The sequence below is a fragment of the Stegodyphus dumicola genome, chromosome 4, assembly GCF_044657685.1.
Source record: "Stegodyphus dumicola isolate Sdum_Otavi_A_Nest chromosome 4, ASM4465768v1".
Lineage (NCBI taxonomy): Eukaryota > Metazoa > Arthropoda > Arachnida > Araneae > Eresidae > Stegodyphus > Stegodyphus dumicola.
The window spans coordinates 237,777,790-237,794,273 of NC_140771.1; the positions used below are offsets into that span (position 1 = coordinate 237,777,790).

The 16,484-nt window shown below is 33.7% G+C and overlaps 1 protein-coding gene across 2 annotated transcripts in view; it reads right to left on the minus strand.

The window, feature by feature from the left end:
- Window positions 1-356: 356 nt before the first annotated feature.
- LOC118190553 (N-acetylglucosamine-6-sulfatase-like) overlaps window positions 357-16,484 on the minus strand; it is a 44,256-nt gene continuing 28,128 nt past the window's right edge. For both annotated transcript variants that reach the window (XM_035361286.2, XM_035361285.2), the window contains exons 8-12: window positions 9,024-9,142; window positions 7,256-7,359; window positions 6,970-7,182; window positions 6,751-6,861; window positions 357-2,669 (exon numbers count right to left, since the gene is read on the minus strand). In XM_035361286.2, the coding sequence (XP_035217177.1) occupies window positions 2,565-2,669; window positions 6,751-6,861; window positions 6,970-7,182; window positions 7,256-7,359; window positions 9,024-9,142 (652 nt within the window). In that variant the 3' untranslated portion in view covers window positions 357-2,564. The remainder of the gene's footprint in view (window positions 2,670-6,750; window positions 6,862-6,969; window positions 7,183-7,255; window positions 7,360-9,023; window positions 9,143-16,484) is intronic.

Consider the following 16,484-nt stretch of genomic DNA (forward strand, 5'->3'; position numbering starts at 1 on the left):
GGCTCGTATACACGTTACACATGGGTAAAACCACAAAAACTCCCATGCAGCCAGCCCGTTTGCGGGACGACATAAGTGGGAACCTCTGATCTAACAGGTACATGACTTCATACTGTAAAATGTTTATTTTCCTTAATTTTTCCCCCTAAAATGTTTCACCTATGAGAACCCCCCCCCCAAAAAAATGAACAAGCATTCTTCAGTAAATTAAAATATGTTATTGCTTGTAAACATGATTCACTAACACTATTTACTATCAGATTTAACGAATGCGAAGCGCAAGGAACGCAGTGAGCTGCTTAGCTATGTTTTGGAGTCCATTGGAGTTTCCAAACATATTTGCTGCATTGCATAACTTTTTGCTTTTTCTTTTTTTTTTTTTTTTTCTTTTTTTTTTTTTTTTTTTGTATATGCAATATGAAACATAAGATATTGACGATTTTAAGATAATAAACAATTAATTATTTCTTCATCTAATCTGCAGCTCTGCTAAATTAGGAACATTTACACAGTCCATATAAGAGTTCATAGACTATTAAAATAATGATTAATAGTTTTCAGCACATTTTATAAATAAACATTAAAAAAAATTCACATGTTTTATTTTACTGCTTTCAACCTTAATGTATTCTAAACTGAATTTACTTCTCTGAGCATGTTTAAAATTCATGAATTTTCCTGTAAATGTTTATGTACAAACCTTTGTTTCTGCTGAGTTACAGTTTCAAATACTGGCACATTTTCCACAAAACTATTAATTGTACCAAATTTTTATATACTAATGTATAAGGTATTTCTTCTGCCTTCTTGGCATGCTTCGTGGTGTGGTCGTCTGCATGCTGGGCACATATTCCAGAGGTCCGTGGTTTGATTCCAGGCGAGGGCATTGCTAATTTTTCGTCTTTTCTGCTTTCAAAAAATACCTAATGTCTCTACAGTGGTGCCCGAACTAAAAGGGTGGTGGATGATGATTCTCCCCACCCAGGATTTGGCGATTGGGTCCCCTAAAACCCCAGTTGCCCTTTAAGAAGGGGGAGTATATAAGGTGTTTCTTCCGTCTTCTTGGCATGTCTTCGTGGCGCATATTCCAGAGATCCAGGATAGGTGTTGCTAATTTTTCAATCTCTCTTGCTTTAAAAAGTGCGCGTATTCCAGAGGTCCGCGGTTCGATTCCCAGCGAAGGCGCTGCTAATTTTTTTCAATCTCTCTTGCTTTAAAAAATAACCTAATGCCTACAGTGGTGCCCGAACTAAAAGGGTGGTGGATGATGATTCTCCACACCCAGGATTTGGCAACTGGGTCACCTAAAAACCCCAGTTGCCCTTTAAAAGGTATTTCTCCCGCCATCTTGGCATACCTTTGTGGTGTGGCGGTCTGCATGCTGGGTGCGCATCGCTCATTTTTTCATCACTTCTGCTTCCAAAATACCTAATGTCTCTACAACTGTATGTTACATTTCAAAAGGTAAGATGGCCAATGTATTTCCAAATCTCTTAAGATTTGCAGTTAAGATAACTTTCATATATAACAAATCAAGTCATTGTTTTTGTGGAGCTTTGTTCCTGAGATACTGAAAACGACAACATTCGAGATGGTGCTGAAACTTTTAGAGTTCTTACACTGAATATAAGCTTTCTGGTACAGAAAATTATGAGTCAATCCATTACACCATGAAATTAGATTCCATACACAGAAAACAGTTAATTTACCGCTTTCCTTCTGATATTGAAAAAAATATTTATATTTCAAGATTGCAGATGCAAAATGGTCATCATAACTGCTAAATTTTGCAATGTCCATAGTTAGAGTTTCATAAACAAAAAGCAGTAAACTGGTCCACTGGCTTTGTTCTCATATTCAAAAAGAAAGATCATTTGAAATAATCTTGAGGAAATCATTTGTTAAAAAAATGATTATGTAACAATTAAACAAAAACCTTAAATTTTGGATTTTTATATTTGAATATCCTTTCAATTTTTCATAATTATTAAATAAATTTTTATTACATTATCACTTCATCAAAGTTTAAGCTAATGACATTCTAGTTCGCAAAAATATGCCAAGAATTAAAAAATAATTTCAGTTTGACTATGTGGAAAATCAGTTTAAATCCAACGAAAGCAATGATTATTTTGGAAAAGAAGTTACTGAATTTACTTTGCAGAGATTTAAAAACATTGTTCAAACAATTTCTGAAAAAGCATCAGCACAGTACATTCAAGATGGCTGCAAAACTTAAGAATTCATTAAATAAGAAAGAAGAAACTAAGAAAACTAAAAAATGTTACGAAAATTGAAAATCAATTCAATATTTCTCCCAATTAAAATATTGTTAAAATAATAACAAACTGAAAATTCCAATGAGATTAGTTGCTAACTCTAAAAATGATAGAAAAGTTTATTGTCATTGGATTTTTGCCTACCTTGAAAGATTTGGTACCTATGTTAAGCAGAAGTCAGTTAATTTTCATTTCTAAAATATCTGAGACAAATAAATATACAAAGCAAGTTAAATAAAAAAAAATTACATTTACGATTTTTTCTGCAAATAAAAATTCAAACATTCAATTATTCAAAAATTTTCGAATAACATCCCTTTCTTTTGCATGTGGATAAATGTTCCTCATCTGAAAAGGATCTTCAGTAAGATTATATGCTTCTATAAAATCCTGAAATACATAAAGATGAAAAGGATCATCAGTATAAAGTTTAATGAAGCAATAATTTTAATTTTAGTCTAAAAACAGAATATATTTAAAGAAGATTAGGCAATTAGAAAAAAAAATTAAAACAAGTACATTTTTATGGTACAAAACAGAATAATGCAAGCTATACTTATCCCTTTTAAACAATTACAACTTCTAAAAATGTTATTATAGTATGAATTGCAAGAGTAATGGCTTCATTCTCCCTCTTTCTTTCCCAAATTCCAAACAGCCCCTTACAATTTAAAATTATGCAAAACATAGGGTTTTTTCCCTCCCCTCCCCCATTCTATACAACAAAATAAAAAATGTTTGTATAATTTTTAATTTTACATTAACTTTTTTTTCATTAACTGGTCACATATTATTTCCATTGGATCTACATAAATAGTATTTAAAGCAGTGATCAGAAAATTGCCTGCTACTGGAACTGAGAAATGATATCAATAATCTACTATTTCATATGCGATTCTCTCTCTAAGGTTACAAAACAAATTTCAGAAGGGGGGAAACACAGAAAAGTTGAAGATTAGTAAAGTGAAATTAGACCATGAAACAGTAATAAAGTAAATAACGTTTTCTAGAAATTGCAGAGAATTGGCAACTGAGCAAAAGATAAAAGTACTCTCTGCAGATGAAATCCAAATTTGAACTTTTTCGGTACAAAACAGATAAAGCATATTAGATGAAGATCAAATGCAAGAAACAATCAGGAATAGACCACATTATGAAATATAAAAGTAACAATTCTTTTATTTGGTGGTTTTTAGAGCTGAAGAAGTTTTTTCTTTTTTTCTTAAATCCCATGCCTGTCGGTGGCACTTCTGCCATTAAGCGATGAGCAGCGCAATAAAATGAAGAAGAATGAAAATGAGAATTAAAACTAGCATCAAAAGAGTTGTAAAGAAAAAGTAGATCTCAATAAAACTTGGGTAAAAATACATCACAAAACTCTTTTACTGGTCACATAACTTTATTGCTCAATTATTCTTACAAGTGTCTCTACCCAATGGTGCTGCAAAGAAGAGCTATTTCTTAAATATGAGTTTAACTGAATTTCTTATCAACTTTCATGCACAGACAGATTAAAACTAAATAGCATTTTATTTAGCTTTTCTTGGTAGATTACATTTAAAGCTAAACTAAACTATACAAAATAGTCAGTAATCTACTGAGAATATGGTAACAAAATCTAGGCAACTTTCCTTTTTTTGATAAATTTTACAATTATCTCATAAACTCTGCACTTATTTGTTTCTTCAACTAAGCACCTTAAATCACTTACCAACTCATATGGCAAGTAGAATTGGTAAGGCCTCCAACCATTGCAAACTGGCACAAATCTTTATTCAAGGCAGCACATAACATTTGCTCCGATAAGCATGAATTGCTGTTAACCTATCTAGCTTTTTAAATAATCTTTTTCAAAATTTTAATCTGTATAATCTGGTCTGGGTGAATACATTTGACATATGTCAAAGGAAAGGTAAAGCAAATTGTCACAACCATGGTATCTGAAATGGATTTCATCTTATCTCTATTATTAAATAATTAAGAATTTATCCGTCTGTCTGCGTGCAAGCATACAATTGTGATTTAAAGTGCTTAGTTAGTCTAGAGCTCTGTATCATAAAATGGAAAAAAGCTTCTTCCCAAGAAACAAAAGATGAAGCTTACATTCTTTTCTGAAAATAAAAGGTCCTATATTAAAAGAAAATATTGACAGTCAAAAATAATAGTCGTAAAAGATATTTCACAATTCATAAGGACACATATGGTATTATTTATAAAATCTGTGCAAACAAGGTCTTCAGCCTTACCGAACTTAAGAATCCCAACAAGAAGATAAAACAGTTCATCAAAAGATGATAACACCGTTGCAACGATAATGAGAAAAAAAAGCTCCTTCAAAAGAAACAAGAGATGAAGCTTACATTCTTTTCTCAAAATAAAAAGCCCTATATAAAAAGAAAATACTGACAGCCAAAAATTATAGTTGTAAAAAACATTGCACAATTCATAAAGACACATACGGTATTATTTATAAAATCTGTGAAAACAGGTCTTCAGCCTTACCCAACTTAGACTCACAATGACAAGATAAAACAGCTCATCACAAGACAACTACCATTGCAACAATAATGGAAATAATGAAACAACGATTTTACTTCAGATGAATTATCACAAGATAATCAAGACCAACATTAAAAGGAACAATACAAGAACACCTAATACTCCGAATACTCCCAATCTCTGTGAAAACAGGAATAGGCCCCCTGAACATAAAGGCACAAGGAGAACACATTAAAGGCATGACTTTAAGACTCACAAAAAATTTTTCCATAAAAGATAGAATCTTTGAACATACCAATTATGAATCTCCTTGTAATACATACAGAAAGCACCCAGATAATACACCATACAAAAATCAACTAACTGTATTGCAAAAGATACACAAATAAGAGACTACTACCCATGAGCATATACAGATGGCTCTAAAATGGAAGAAGGAGTCAGATGTGCATGCATCATTCATATTTATTCTTAAGTTAAAATAGTACAAACAGTTATACTTGGAGATAGTAATAATTTCAAATATAGCAAAATAGTGTTTTGAAAGCTGAGTTATCAGCAATAAAAATGGGCTCTACAATACTGTGCCGAAAATGAACTCAAATAAGTTCAAATATATACACACAACCAGTCCATGATTTTAGCTATGAAAAATATTAAACATAATGGTCTGATCATCCAAGATATCTATGATATCTCCACTTTGAATCCCAATATACACCCTAATAATTTCATGGATTAAATCTCACATGGAGATTTCTAGAAACGAAGAAGCTGCTGATGCAATAAAATCTGCTATTACTAACATATAAGCAGATCTAATAACTTCAAATTCCGGATAAAACATCAGCCTAAATTCCTACGGGAACAAGTACAGAAAGAAGAGTGAAAAGATAGTGATAAAAGGAGAAGACTCTTCCAGCTGAAACCTCACATCAATACAGACAGAACCAGTATGAACTATCTAATCAATTTATTTATGACAGGATATGGCCCCTCCCACACTCATTTTTACAAAAGCTCATTCTGGTGGGGAAAGGGGCAACCCTCACCAGTACAAGATCAAGCGTCCATTAACAGAAAACTATCACTTAAAACTTTTAAAGTCCAATATATACCAGCACCTAAATACCAAAAAACAGAGAAGAAAATTAGAACTCTCAGTCATATTCCTTGTATAGGAGAGGAACTGTGCAGTACAAGATGAGTAAATAATGAACACATTGCAATTTTCAAAAATGCAAAATAGAAACGACAAAATGACCTACTTGTCAAAAAGACTAATGGAAAAAATAAAAAATGCACACTAGAATTGACAAAATCACAACAGTACCACACAACACCCATTAGCATCCAGCAAAACAAAGGATCAAAATTTTCTAAGAAATAGTTTTCATACAAAATGCTGTCTTCATGAATGTGTACGATCATATTATTAGATATATATAAAAAAAGTACTGTTATGTATTTACCATTACATACACTAACATAAGTATGAATGGCTCCATCTACCCTAATCACACTAACTATATGTGAAAATTCTTCAGAACTAATGTTCAAATAAAAATAGATAGCACAAGTTAGACAACAGCCCAAATTGTCAACGGTAACTAATGGGTGTTTGCTACACTTTAACCTGAACCTGTAACAGTTACCTAGCAGAAGTCAAAGCAGCTGGGTTTTTTCAAATCTTAACAGTCCATCAGAGAGTAGATATAAAATGTATATCAATCATTAAAATGTGCTTAATATTAGTTTAATAACAGTGTGATAAAAAAGTGAGTATAAAGAAAATTTTTATAGATATTCTAGGCATCTTTTTTAGTAATTAAGATTAATTAAAACGAAAATAACATCAAAACTCTTTCACATACTTTCAAAACAGTAACTGGTCATATGCAGAATAACATTTAAGATATATTACGAGATATTTTTAATGACTATACTATTTCAATATATAAAATAAAATTACCTCATCATCTTTGAAAAGACAGGTCAGATAATTTTTCTCTTGAGTAAGTTCTCGTACACAAACATAAGTATTGTTTCGTGAATCCTCACATATACAATCAATTTCACATGTCTAAGGGGAAAACATAAAACCATAAATAATTATAATAATTAATAAAGAATTTTTTTACATAAAGAAAGAACACTTTGCATAAAGAAAGAAATGGGGAAAATGCATTACATGCACTTCTTCAGCTTTGTATTGTGGGCATCCAGGAATAAGCTTATCACTAGCCTCACCCTGATGTTCTATTATGAAACTTGATCTCAACTTGACATCTGAGTTTGGATTTAACAGCAAAGTAGCAAACGATTTACCATCTAAATCCTCAGGAATTGATATGTTTGCAAGTTCCAGAAAGGTAGGAGCTAGATCAATATTTAACATTGGTTGCTAAAAGATAAAAAATGACTTTTATTGGCAGCATGACAGATTCATTTTTATTGATTTAAAAATTACGGCTTACCTGAATTGTTATTCCTTTCTCCACTCCAGGGCCTCTAATCAGAAGAGGAACTTTTACATCAAATTCATATGGCTGTCGTTTATCCCACGGCAAAGAAAATTGCCCTAAAAAAAAGGTGATACGAAGGGTAAGAGAAGAGAAAATTTCAGTACTAAAATGGGAATAAGACTATATTGAATTCTAATCGTAAGAATGTGACCATTCACTGCTTTAAAATATTTTACAATGAAAAGACTTTGTGCAGTTACATAAAAAAATAAATACAGTGTCTAGAATAAAATGACTTAATTATAAATTTAACCTCATAAAGAGCATAAATTTCACTGAACCAAACAGCAATAAATATAATCATGTTAACATTCAGAATTAGACACATAAAAAACTTGACAGCATGATCTCAATATTTTCATTAGCAGTATATAAAGCTGCACAGTTTAGTAACTTAATAAAATCACAGATCAGAGATTAAAGGAATGCAAATATTCATAACTAAATTGGATTCATAATAAATTAAATGTATTTAAAATCATATAAAATGATATTGTACCTGGTGTACTTAAAAATAAAAATAAAGATTTAAATAATTAAGTTCATTGCTTTTCTATTGTATTGCCTGTTAAGCAGTTATCATTTGAGTTATCATTTGATCATTCATTTTATATCACAAGAAGTGGCAACAGTATGGAAACCATCTATTGCCAGACCAGGTTATATATCAATGATCTTACAAGTCATCAAATGGAAAATTTCATTAGTCATATGCATGATAAATGGCATGGTAGCGTAATGTAATATAATGCCTATCTAACATTTTTGAAAGATTTCTTTAAAGACATTTCTAATATCAGCAAGTGCCAGTTACATGATAGCTTGAGCAAATGATGTTTACTTTTAACATCTAATGTGACCACTTTTATCCATACAAATTTCATAAATAAGTGAGACATTAAGAGGAATGCTTGAAATGTATGTGAAATCTCTAATTGAGTAAGGATCTCATGCTGTGCCCACACTGCAAATAATATCTTAAAAATGCAGTTTGTATCTACATAATAACTTTACATTTACCCCACTTATTTTAACCAAGTTAAATAGCTTAGTTTGATTTCCTTTTATTAGATATATATTTTATGGTCTAAGACTTGTAAGAGTCTTTTGAAACATTTGGTTTTTGAAATCTTATTCTAGGATAACCTAGCATAAATATCTAAATAATGTAATTAAACAAAATTGATAGCTGTGATCAATGGCAGATTTAAGTGCAACTCAACTTAACTACTAAGACCCAATCAGCTTAACAGATTTATTACTTTGAAAACTATTGTGGGCCTGTTCAAATGAAGGGCTCTATACAATTGTGACAAAAATCCAAAAATCAAATTTTCACCGTAACTGACTGACTGGCATTTAATAATCGTAAAGTACACTGCCTTAGGGAGCTACAAAGGATTTTTCAAGAGAAACTGTTTTATATTTATACCATACATAAGGAAACACATGGAAAGACTAATATGATTGGCAATCAAGAATCAAATTTCAATATTTCTGCAGCTTCAATCTCTTGGCTGCTGGAAGAGCTCAAGGGGGGAGATTGATTTTTCATATTAATTTTAATATGATTTACAAAGAGAAAATTCTGCATTACATAGCTCATCACCGATATCAAATTATCCAAATTCAGCAAAATTATAACACAAGTTAGCTTCTCTATTATTTAAAAACATAAATAAACACACTTCAATTTTCTAATATAGTATAATATTCTGACCTAAGTGAAAACCATTATCTGATGTAAAAAAGATGAAAGTATTATCCAACAACTTGGTATCCCGAAGCACTTTAAAAATGCTGAGCACGCCTTCATCAACAGAAAGCAAAGTACGCCATCTGCAATAGGAAAAATAAATCTAAATAAAATTTATGTGCATTTTTTCATACATTTTCAAAATTACAATTTCTTTAATTTTTTACAGCTTTATAAAATGAAACATCATTAAAAAAATTTTTGCAGGTTCATGTAAAATGATAAACAGTTTAAACAATTCACAATTACAGGATAGCTTATGATAAATATCATCATAATCAATATTTATTACATCAAATTCCATGCTGTGCCCACACGAGTCACCTAGTGAAGAAATCTCTCATATTTGTTTAACAAATATTTAAATCCTCACAATAACAGACTTTACTTTTCTTGCCCAACTCCTCTTTGGATGCCGAAGTTCATACTCAACAATATCTACATAATTTAAACCTTTGGTTTGAAAATGATTCAAAAATTACAAGAGGAGAAATTACATATGGCTGTAAAATCATTTCTGCATCTTGAAACTTTGTGTCTTTTTATTCTGTCTGTAAGGTTTAATTTTAAATAACATGTCATTTATATCATTAAATCTTTGATGCACTTTTACTCCTTTGGTCAACTCTGCCAGATATGAAGACTGAATTTAAATAATGAGTAAGAATACAGCTGAATAAGTTTAGAGGCAGAGGAGTGGCAACAGCAACTAACAGTACTATAACTCTGATACTTCACCTGCTTACTACAGGTCTAGAGATCTTGCACATGGATGTCGTAGTGCTGTCTCAGGCAATCCCCTTGTCTTTAAATCTTTCATGCATGAATTGGAGATGGTACTCGAGGATCTTGACTTGACCAAAACTCTCGGACCTGTGACATCCATGGCCAGATCTTGGCATTCATGCAAGAAAGAAATTTCTGAATATAGTGAATCAATCTTGGAGTCTTGGAGGCCTTCCTAAAGAGTTGAAAAGAGCCACAAGCATACCTGTTGAGAAACCTGACCAAACCGATGTGTCTCCTGGGAGCTTCAGACCCATTGCCCTAACCAGCATTGCGTGTAAAGTCATGGAAAAATTATTATGGGGCAGATGCTCTTCTACCTGGATACCCATGACCTCCTAACAAAAGAACAATACGGTTTCAGAAGAGGTCATAGCACCACTGTTCAATTGGTTTATCTTAGCCAGAAGATTAGAGATGCCGAAAACAAGTGACATACCAATCATACTGTGGCTGCTTTTCTAGATTTATCAAAGGCACTTGATCGTGTCTGGAAACATAAACTAATTATTAAACTCTACGAAGACTTTGGCATCAGGGATAAAGCTTTGACCTGAACCGCAGATTTCTTAAGAAATAGACTGATAAAAGTAAAGCTTAATTCCACTATGTCAAACACCTTTAAATTGAGCCAAGGCATCCCCCCAGGGTTCTGTGTTGAGCCCAATTTTTTTCTGTCTGTATTTAGCTGGAATTGAGAAAATTATATCAAGGAGATGTGAGGTTGAGCTATTTGTGGATGACATCGCCCTTTAGAGCTCTGGCCCAGATGAGAGTTCAACTGAGACCAATATAAATCTTATCCTTGAAGAAGTGTGGAAATTCTCGAAAAACCACAAATCGAGTTTTAATCCAACTAAATGTATTGCTAGTTTTTTTACCACCAATAAGAAGTTTTATAATTATCATCCGAAACTTTTTATGAATAATTTGCCTCTTACATATGACAAACATCCCAAATATTTGACTTCATTCTCGGTCCAGAGATCACTAATAACAAACATGTGGATGCACTAGTTTTTAGGGGCAGAAAACGACTAAACATTTTAAAGTACTATATCTTGGAACGTGATTGGGGAAATGATGCTTGCACTTTGAGAACTACTTATTCAGCTATCATACGACCTATTTTGGAATATGGTTTCCCCATTTACTGTTGTGCCTCTTCTACCAACCTCCAGAAATTGGAAAGAGTCCAACTTAGTGCTTCTTGTATTATAACTGGCTTACACAACAGTTGCCCAAATAAAATTGTATTGTATGAAACAGACCTTCAACCCCTTAGCCTAAGAAGAAATGTTGGCCTTGCAAAATATTATAATTAACTTTTCAGTTATGGCTCCCAAAATAGAACTTCAGAGTTCCTACAGCACTGGAGTAATAACCAAAGACTTAAGAAAAATAGCCCACTTAGTCAAATTGAGTATTCTGGTATAACTGACCGTAATGTTGAGCAGCATTCCTTGAAACAATGTTTAGATTTGTCTGAGGGACTCCCTAGAGTTAAGTTTCATACGGAACTTTTGTCTCGAGTTTCTAAGAAAAATGATATTCCGGCCCTGTTACGATAATCTGCCTTAGAAACTATACACACAATTCCCGCTGAAGCTACTCTTATCTATACTGATGGGAGTAAACACGAGGACTCTCATTCCGGTAGTGGAGTTGTCATTAAATGGAAATATTGTTAAAATAAAGAAAAGAAATTCTGACTTCAGTTCAGTTTTTAAGAGTGAGCTTATAGCCATCGAAGAGGGACTAAAGGCTGTTTCGTCCTTTACAGATCTTAAGGCAGTATGGTTTTTGTCTGACAGTCGTAGCACCATCCAATATCTGTCAAACTGGTGAAGAGTTGGTGATAGGGCCGGAATTGCAATTCTTAGCAAGCTTAAGCAGGTCCCGTCACTCTGTGAAGTACACCTTCAAAGGATTCCTTCCTATGTTGACATATGGGGGAATGAAATGGCAGACATTCTGGCAAAGGAAGATTCTGAAGAACCATTACCAGTTACCAATTCATTGACATAACTTGAACTGTATTCCATTGGAAGACATGCAGACAGGCAAATTTGGCTTGTTCCTCCGAATCATCCCTGGTATCAAGCTGATTGTCCTGGAAGATCTCTTGCTATTGATTGCGATAGATGTGTTCAGACAACGCTTTCCTGATTCTTCAGTGGACACCTGAAAGGACTTACTTTTGAGAGATGTCTCAAGATGCACCCAATTTGTTCTAAATGTCAAAATGCAATGGCATCACCGGCACATATCCTTGAGTGCCCGGAGTTGTGTCTTGAGGAACTTTTCAAGTCTCCTAAGCTTGTTTTTGATTTTCTGAAGGTGAATGGACTCATGGACCTCGCCTAATATATTCCTAGACATGGAGATTAGTAACAACAACTACAGAACTTTACTCGTTTTGACAAAATCTAACTTTTTGCTAGTAATTATACTCATAGTCGAACTTTAAATTGGAGATGGGATTTTAAATACTATACTGTGGCTTTTTAAATATGTAAAGTTACTGTTATAGTCTTAGTTCACAAAACGTTGTGTTGACATTTTAGTTTTCCCCTTCCACTTGAAGTGTAAATAAACTTCAGGTTATTTCATAAATTAAAATATATTTTAGAAATTTTGGCATTCACTTAATTTTCTTGGAACTGGTGATGGTATATTGCCATTATACTCCAGAAACAACAGAAAGTCACTCAAAAAGGCACAACATCAATAAACAATTCAAAAACAATTTTATTGAATATTTAAAAAGTAAAACTGCATCCTGCAAGAGGACAAATACTTAAAATGAAGATAACAGTAAACTGAAATCAGACATTGACTATGAACAGACAAGAAATGAGTCTCTTCATGTGAAAGTTCAAGCTTTCGTTCCTTAAGCTATGACAAGTATGCACACACATTGTGCAGCAAAAATGGATGTTGCTACTCGCTGCAATAAGAATGTTCTGCCATAGTATTCCTCTCCACATGCCAAAGGCACAAGGCATCAGAGATACCTCATGGTAAACTTGATCCTTCTGCCAAAATGCGTAGTACACACTGGTGGTGTTTGATTGGCCAGTACAGGTATTTTAACCATAATGCCCAATGGATTTACTGTAGGAGTCTGTTCAGGAGGAGGAACTGATGCTGGAGTATCTGAGAATAAAAATGCTGGCTTCAGGCAATCAATGCCACTCATCGATTCTCTTCCCTTAATAAGAAGTGTAAAAATTTTATTAACCCTTTTTATTACTTTACTTGGGCCATCTATAAGCGAGTCAGTGAAGGTTTCATTGCACTGTACTTCACAAACACGCCAAGTGCCACATCCAAGGCATCAACCATTAATGACAGCTGCTGACCAGGAGCATGGCAATTTCTGGCTAAGGCCGGATCGGTAAATATTGGCAATATCGGCAATTTCTGCCTACCCAAGCTCCATTTCATTCTCTTATAAAAGATTCTAAGAAGAATGATAAACATCCATTTCCTTGGACAGTTAAAACAACTGCAGCCTTTGAAAAATGTAAAATTGGTCTAACAATTCAGTGACGCTTGTTTGCCATGCTCCTGGTCAGCAGCTGTCATTAATGGTTGATGCCTTGGATGTGGCTCTTGGCATGTTTGTGAAGTACAGTGCAATGAAACCTTCACTGACTCGCTTATAGAGTACTCGCTTACAAGTATTCATTGACTCGCTTATGATTCGCTTACAAGTATGCACACACATTGTGCAGCAAAAATGGATGTTGCTACTCGCTGCAATAAGAATGTTCTGCTATAGTATTCCTCTCCAATGCCAAAGACACAAGGCATCAGAGATACCTCATGGTAAACTTGATCTTTCTGCCAAAATGCGTAGTACACACTGGTGGTGTTTGATTGGCCAGTACAGGTATTTTAACCATAATGCCCAATGGATTTACTGTAGGAGTCTGTTCAGGAGGAGGAACTGATGCTGGAATATCTGAGAATAAAAATGCTGGCTTCAGGCAATCAATGCCACTCATCGATTCTCTTCCCTTAATAAGAAGTGTAAAAATTTTATTAACCCTTTTTATTACTTTACTTGGGCCATCTATAAGCGAGTCAGTGAAGGTTTCATTGCACTGTACTTCACAAACACGCCAAGAGCCACATCCAAGGCATCAACCATTAATGACAGCTGCTGACCAGGAGCATGGCAAACAAGCGTCACTGAATTGTTAGACCAATTTTACATTTTTCAAAGGCTGCAGTTGTTTTAACTGTCCAAGGAAATGGATGTTTATCATTCTTCCTAGAATCTTTTATAAGAGAATGAAATGGAGCTTGGGTAGGCAGAAATTGCCGATATTGCGAATATTTGCCGATCCGGCCTTAGCCAGAAATTGCCGATAAAAGTTCAGCATTGCAAAAAACCTCTTTAGTCTCTTCTTTAAAGCTGGGTGCACGAAATATTTATTGTTAACGTGAGCTGATGAGGATACCAGTACCATCTCTCTCACTAACTCGAAAAAAACTTCTGTATAAATGAAACAGGGTTGACAGAATTAGAAATTTGGCTGGGTTTCAAAAATTCTTTAGGGAGACAAATAGTAGTTCCATAAACCATCTCTGAGAAGGTCCTTCCCCCCCCAGTTCTTTTTTATATATAACTCAAAGGCCGAGGAATACAACTGGAAGACTCAATGTCCACTCCATGTTAATATGAAATATTAATGTCTGTTTTAGTGAACAATGAAATTTCTCAAGTAATCCCTTGGTTTGCAGAGTAGTATAGAGTAGTCTGAATTCAGTAAATGCCAAGAATTTAATTAAGAGTAGTAAATATGCATGACTCAAACTGTCATTCCTGATCAGTACTTAAGACGCTGGGGACTCAAGCCCAGCAATCCGATGAGTGAAAAACATTCAACAAAGAGCTTCTGCCGAAATATCTTTCATTGGTATTGCTTCCGGCCATCGGAAGAAATGGTTGATGAGGGTTAAAAGGTAGGAGATTCATTATGACATATGATTTCCGAATGATCCATTATGACATGAGGTAGTCAAACTCCTGTCTGGCCATCAAAAATAAATCCAGTGACAAACAACGAAGTTTAGAAAACACAGAGAGACCTCTAATCTCAATATAATGGAAAACTGTTGAAATCTGATTATTGCTAGTTACATAAGAAGGAACAACAGAACGTCAATTTTCGATGCTTCGCTTTCAGAATGTATTGCAATCGATCTTTGTTTTATACTATTATATTTTTCAGTAGTGGAGGAGAATTAAAATAACATTGCTAACAGAATTAAGTATATTAGAATCCACAACAGCAACATGGTTAAATTTTATTAAATCTGGAGCTATACTGGAAAGAAAAAACTGTGATTCTAATCTTACAAACCATACTGCAGAGCTTGTTTTCTAAAAAGGCAGTAATTTTACTAAATCCTTCGATAGTGTAGCTGCTACATTTTACAATTTTCATTAGGAAAATCATCAGTAGAATTTTCATTAAATGACTATTAAAATTTAGAAGAAAACACACGAATAAAAAATGCACATTAACAAAATGTAAAACATTCAGCTCATAAAAAATCTACTTTACACATTATTAAAAAGGAAAAAAGAACTCCGGTGAGTACCAACAACACGCAATAAAAAAATTTCTTTTAAAAACTTCTTAAAGATATTCTATCCATTTAGATTATCAGCCAAAAATCTTTTTCTGAAAAACACTCCCTCTTAAATGCTAAACAACAATCATATGAAAAATAATTCAATCCTACACTGCAAAAGACATGGAATTTTTTTTAAAAAAGCAATCCAGTGTCAGCACTGACACAGAAAGTGATGAACTCTTTCACTACAATATTCCTGAGTTATAGATCCACAAAAGAATTATTTGCACTGATGCTATGAATTCCCAAATTTTATCCAGCTTGCTCTAAAAGACTTCATGCCAGTAAACTCAGACTGCATGTAAAACTTTAGCATATTTCGTTTTTCATTTTAAGTCACCATAAGGTGAGAGTTTATGGCCATTATACTTCAGACTTATCCAGAAGATCATTTAAGAAGGCCACAACTTCAATAAACAATTCAAAACCAACTTTATTTAACATTTAAAAGATAAAAATGCATTCTGCAAGAGCCTAAATATTTAACATGATTACAATCACGAACCAATGTCAGACATCGATTATGAGCAGGTGAAAAATGAGAGAAGTGAGACTCTTGATGAAAATGTGTAGAGACATTAGGATTTTTTTTAAAGCAGGAGAGATGAAAAATGAGCACCACCTTTGTCGGGACTCAAACCACGAGCCACTCAAATGTGCGTCGAGCGTGCTGACCACTACACTATGAAGGCATGCTAAGAAGGCGTGAGAAATACCTTATATACTCCCCCTTTTAAAGGGCTAATGGGATTTAGGGGACCCAATCGCCCAAATCCTGATGGTGAAGAACATTTAGATTCACCACCTTCTTAGTTCGGGCATCACTTTAGATATATTAGGATTTTTTTAAGCAGGAGAGATTAAAAAAACGAGCACCGCCTTCATCGGGACTCGAACCATGGGCCTCTCGAATACACGTCAAGTGTGCTGACAACTACACTAGGAAGACATGCTAAGAAGGCGGGAGAAATACCTTATAAAAGT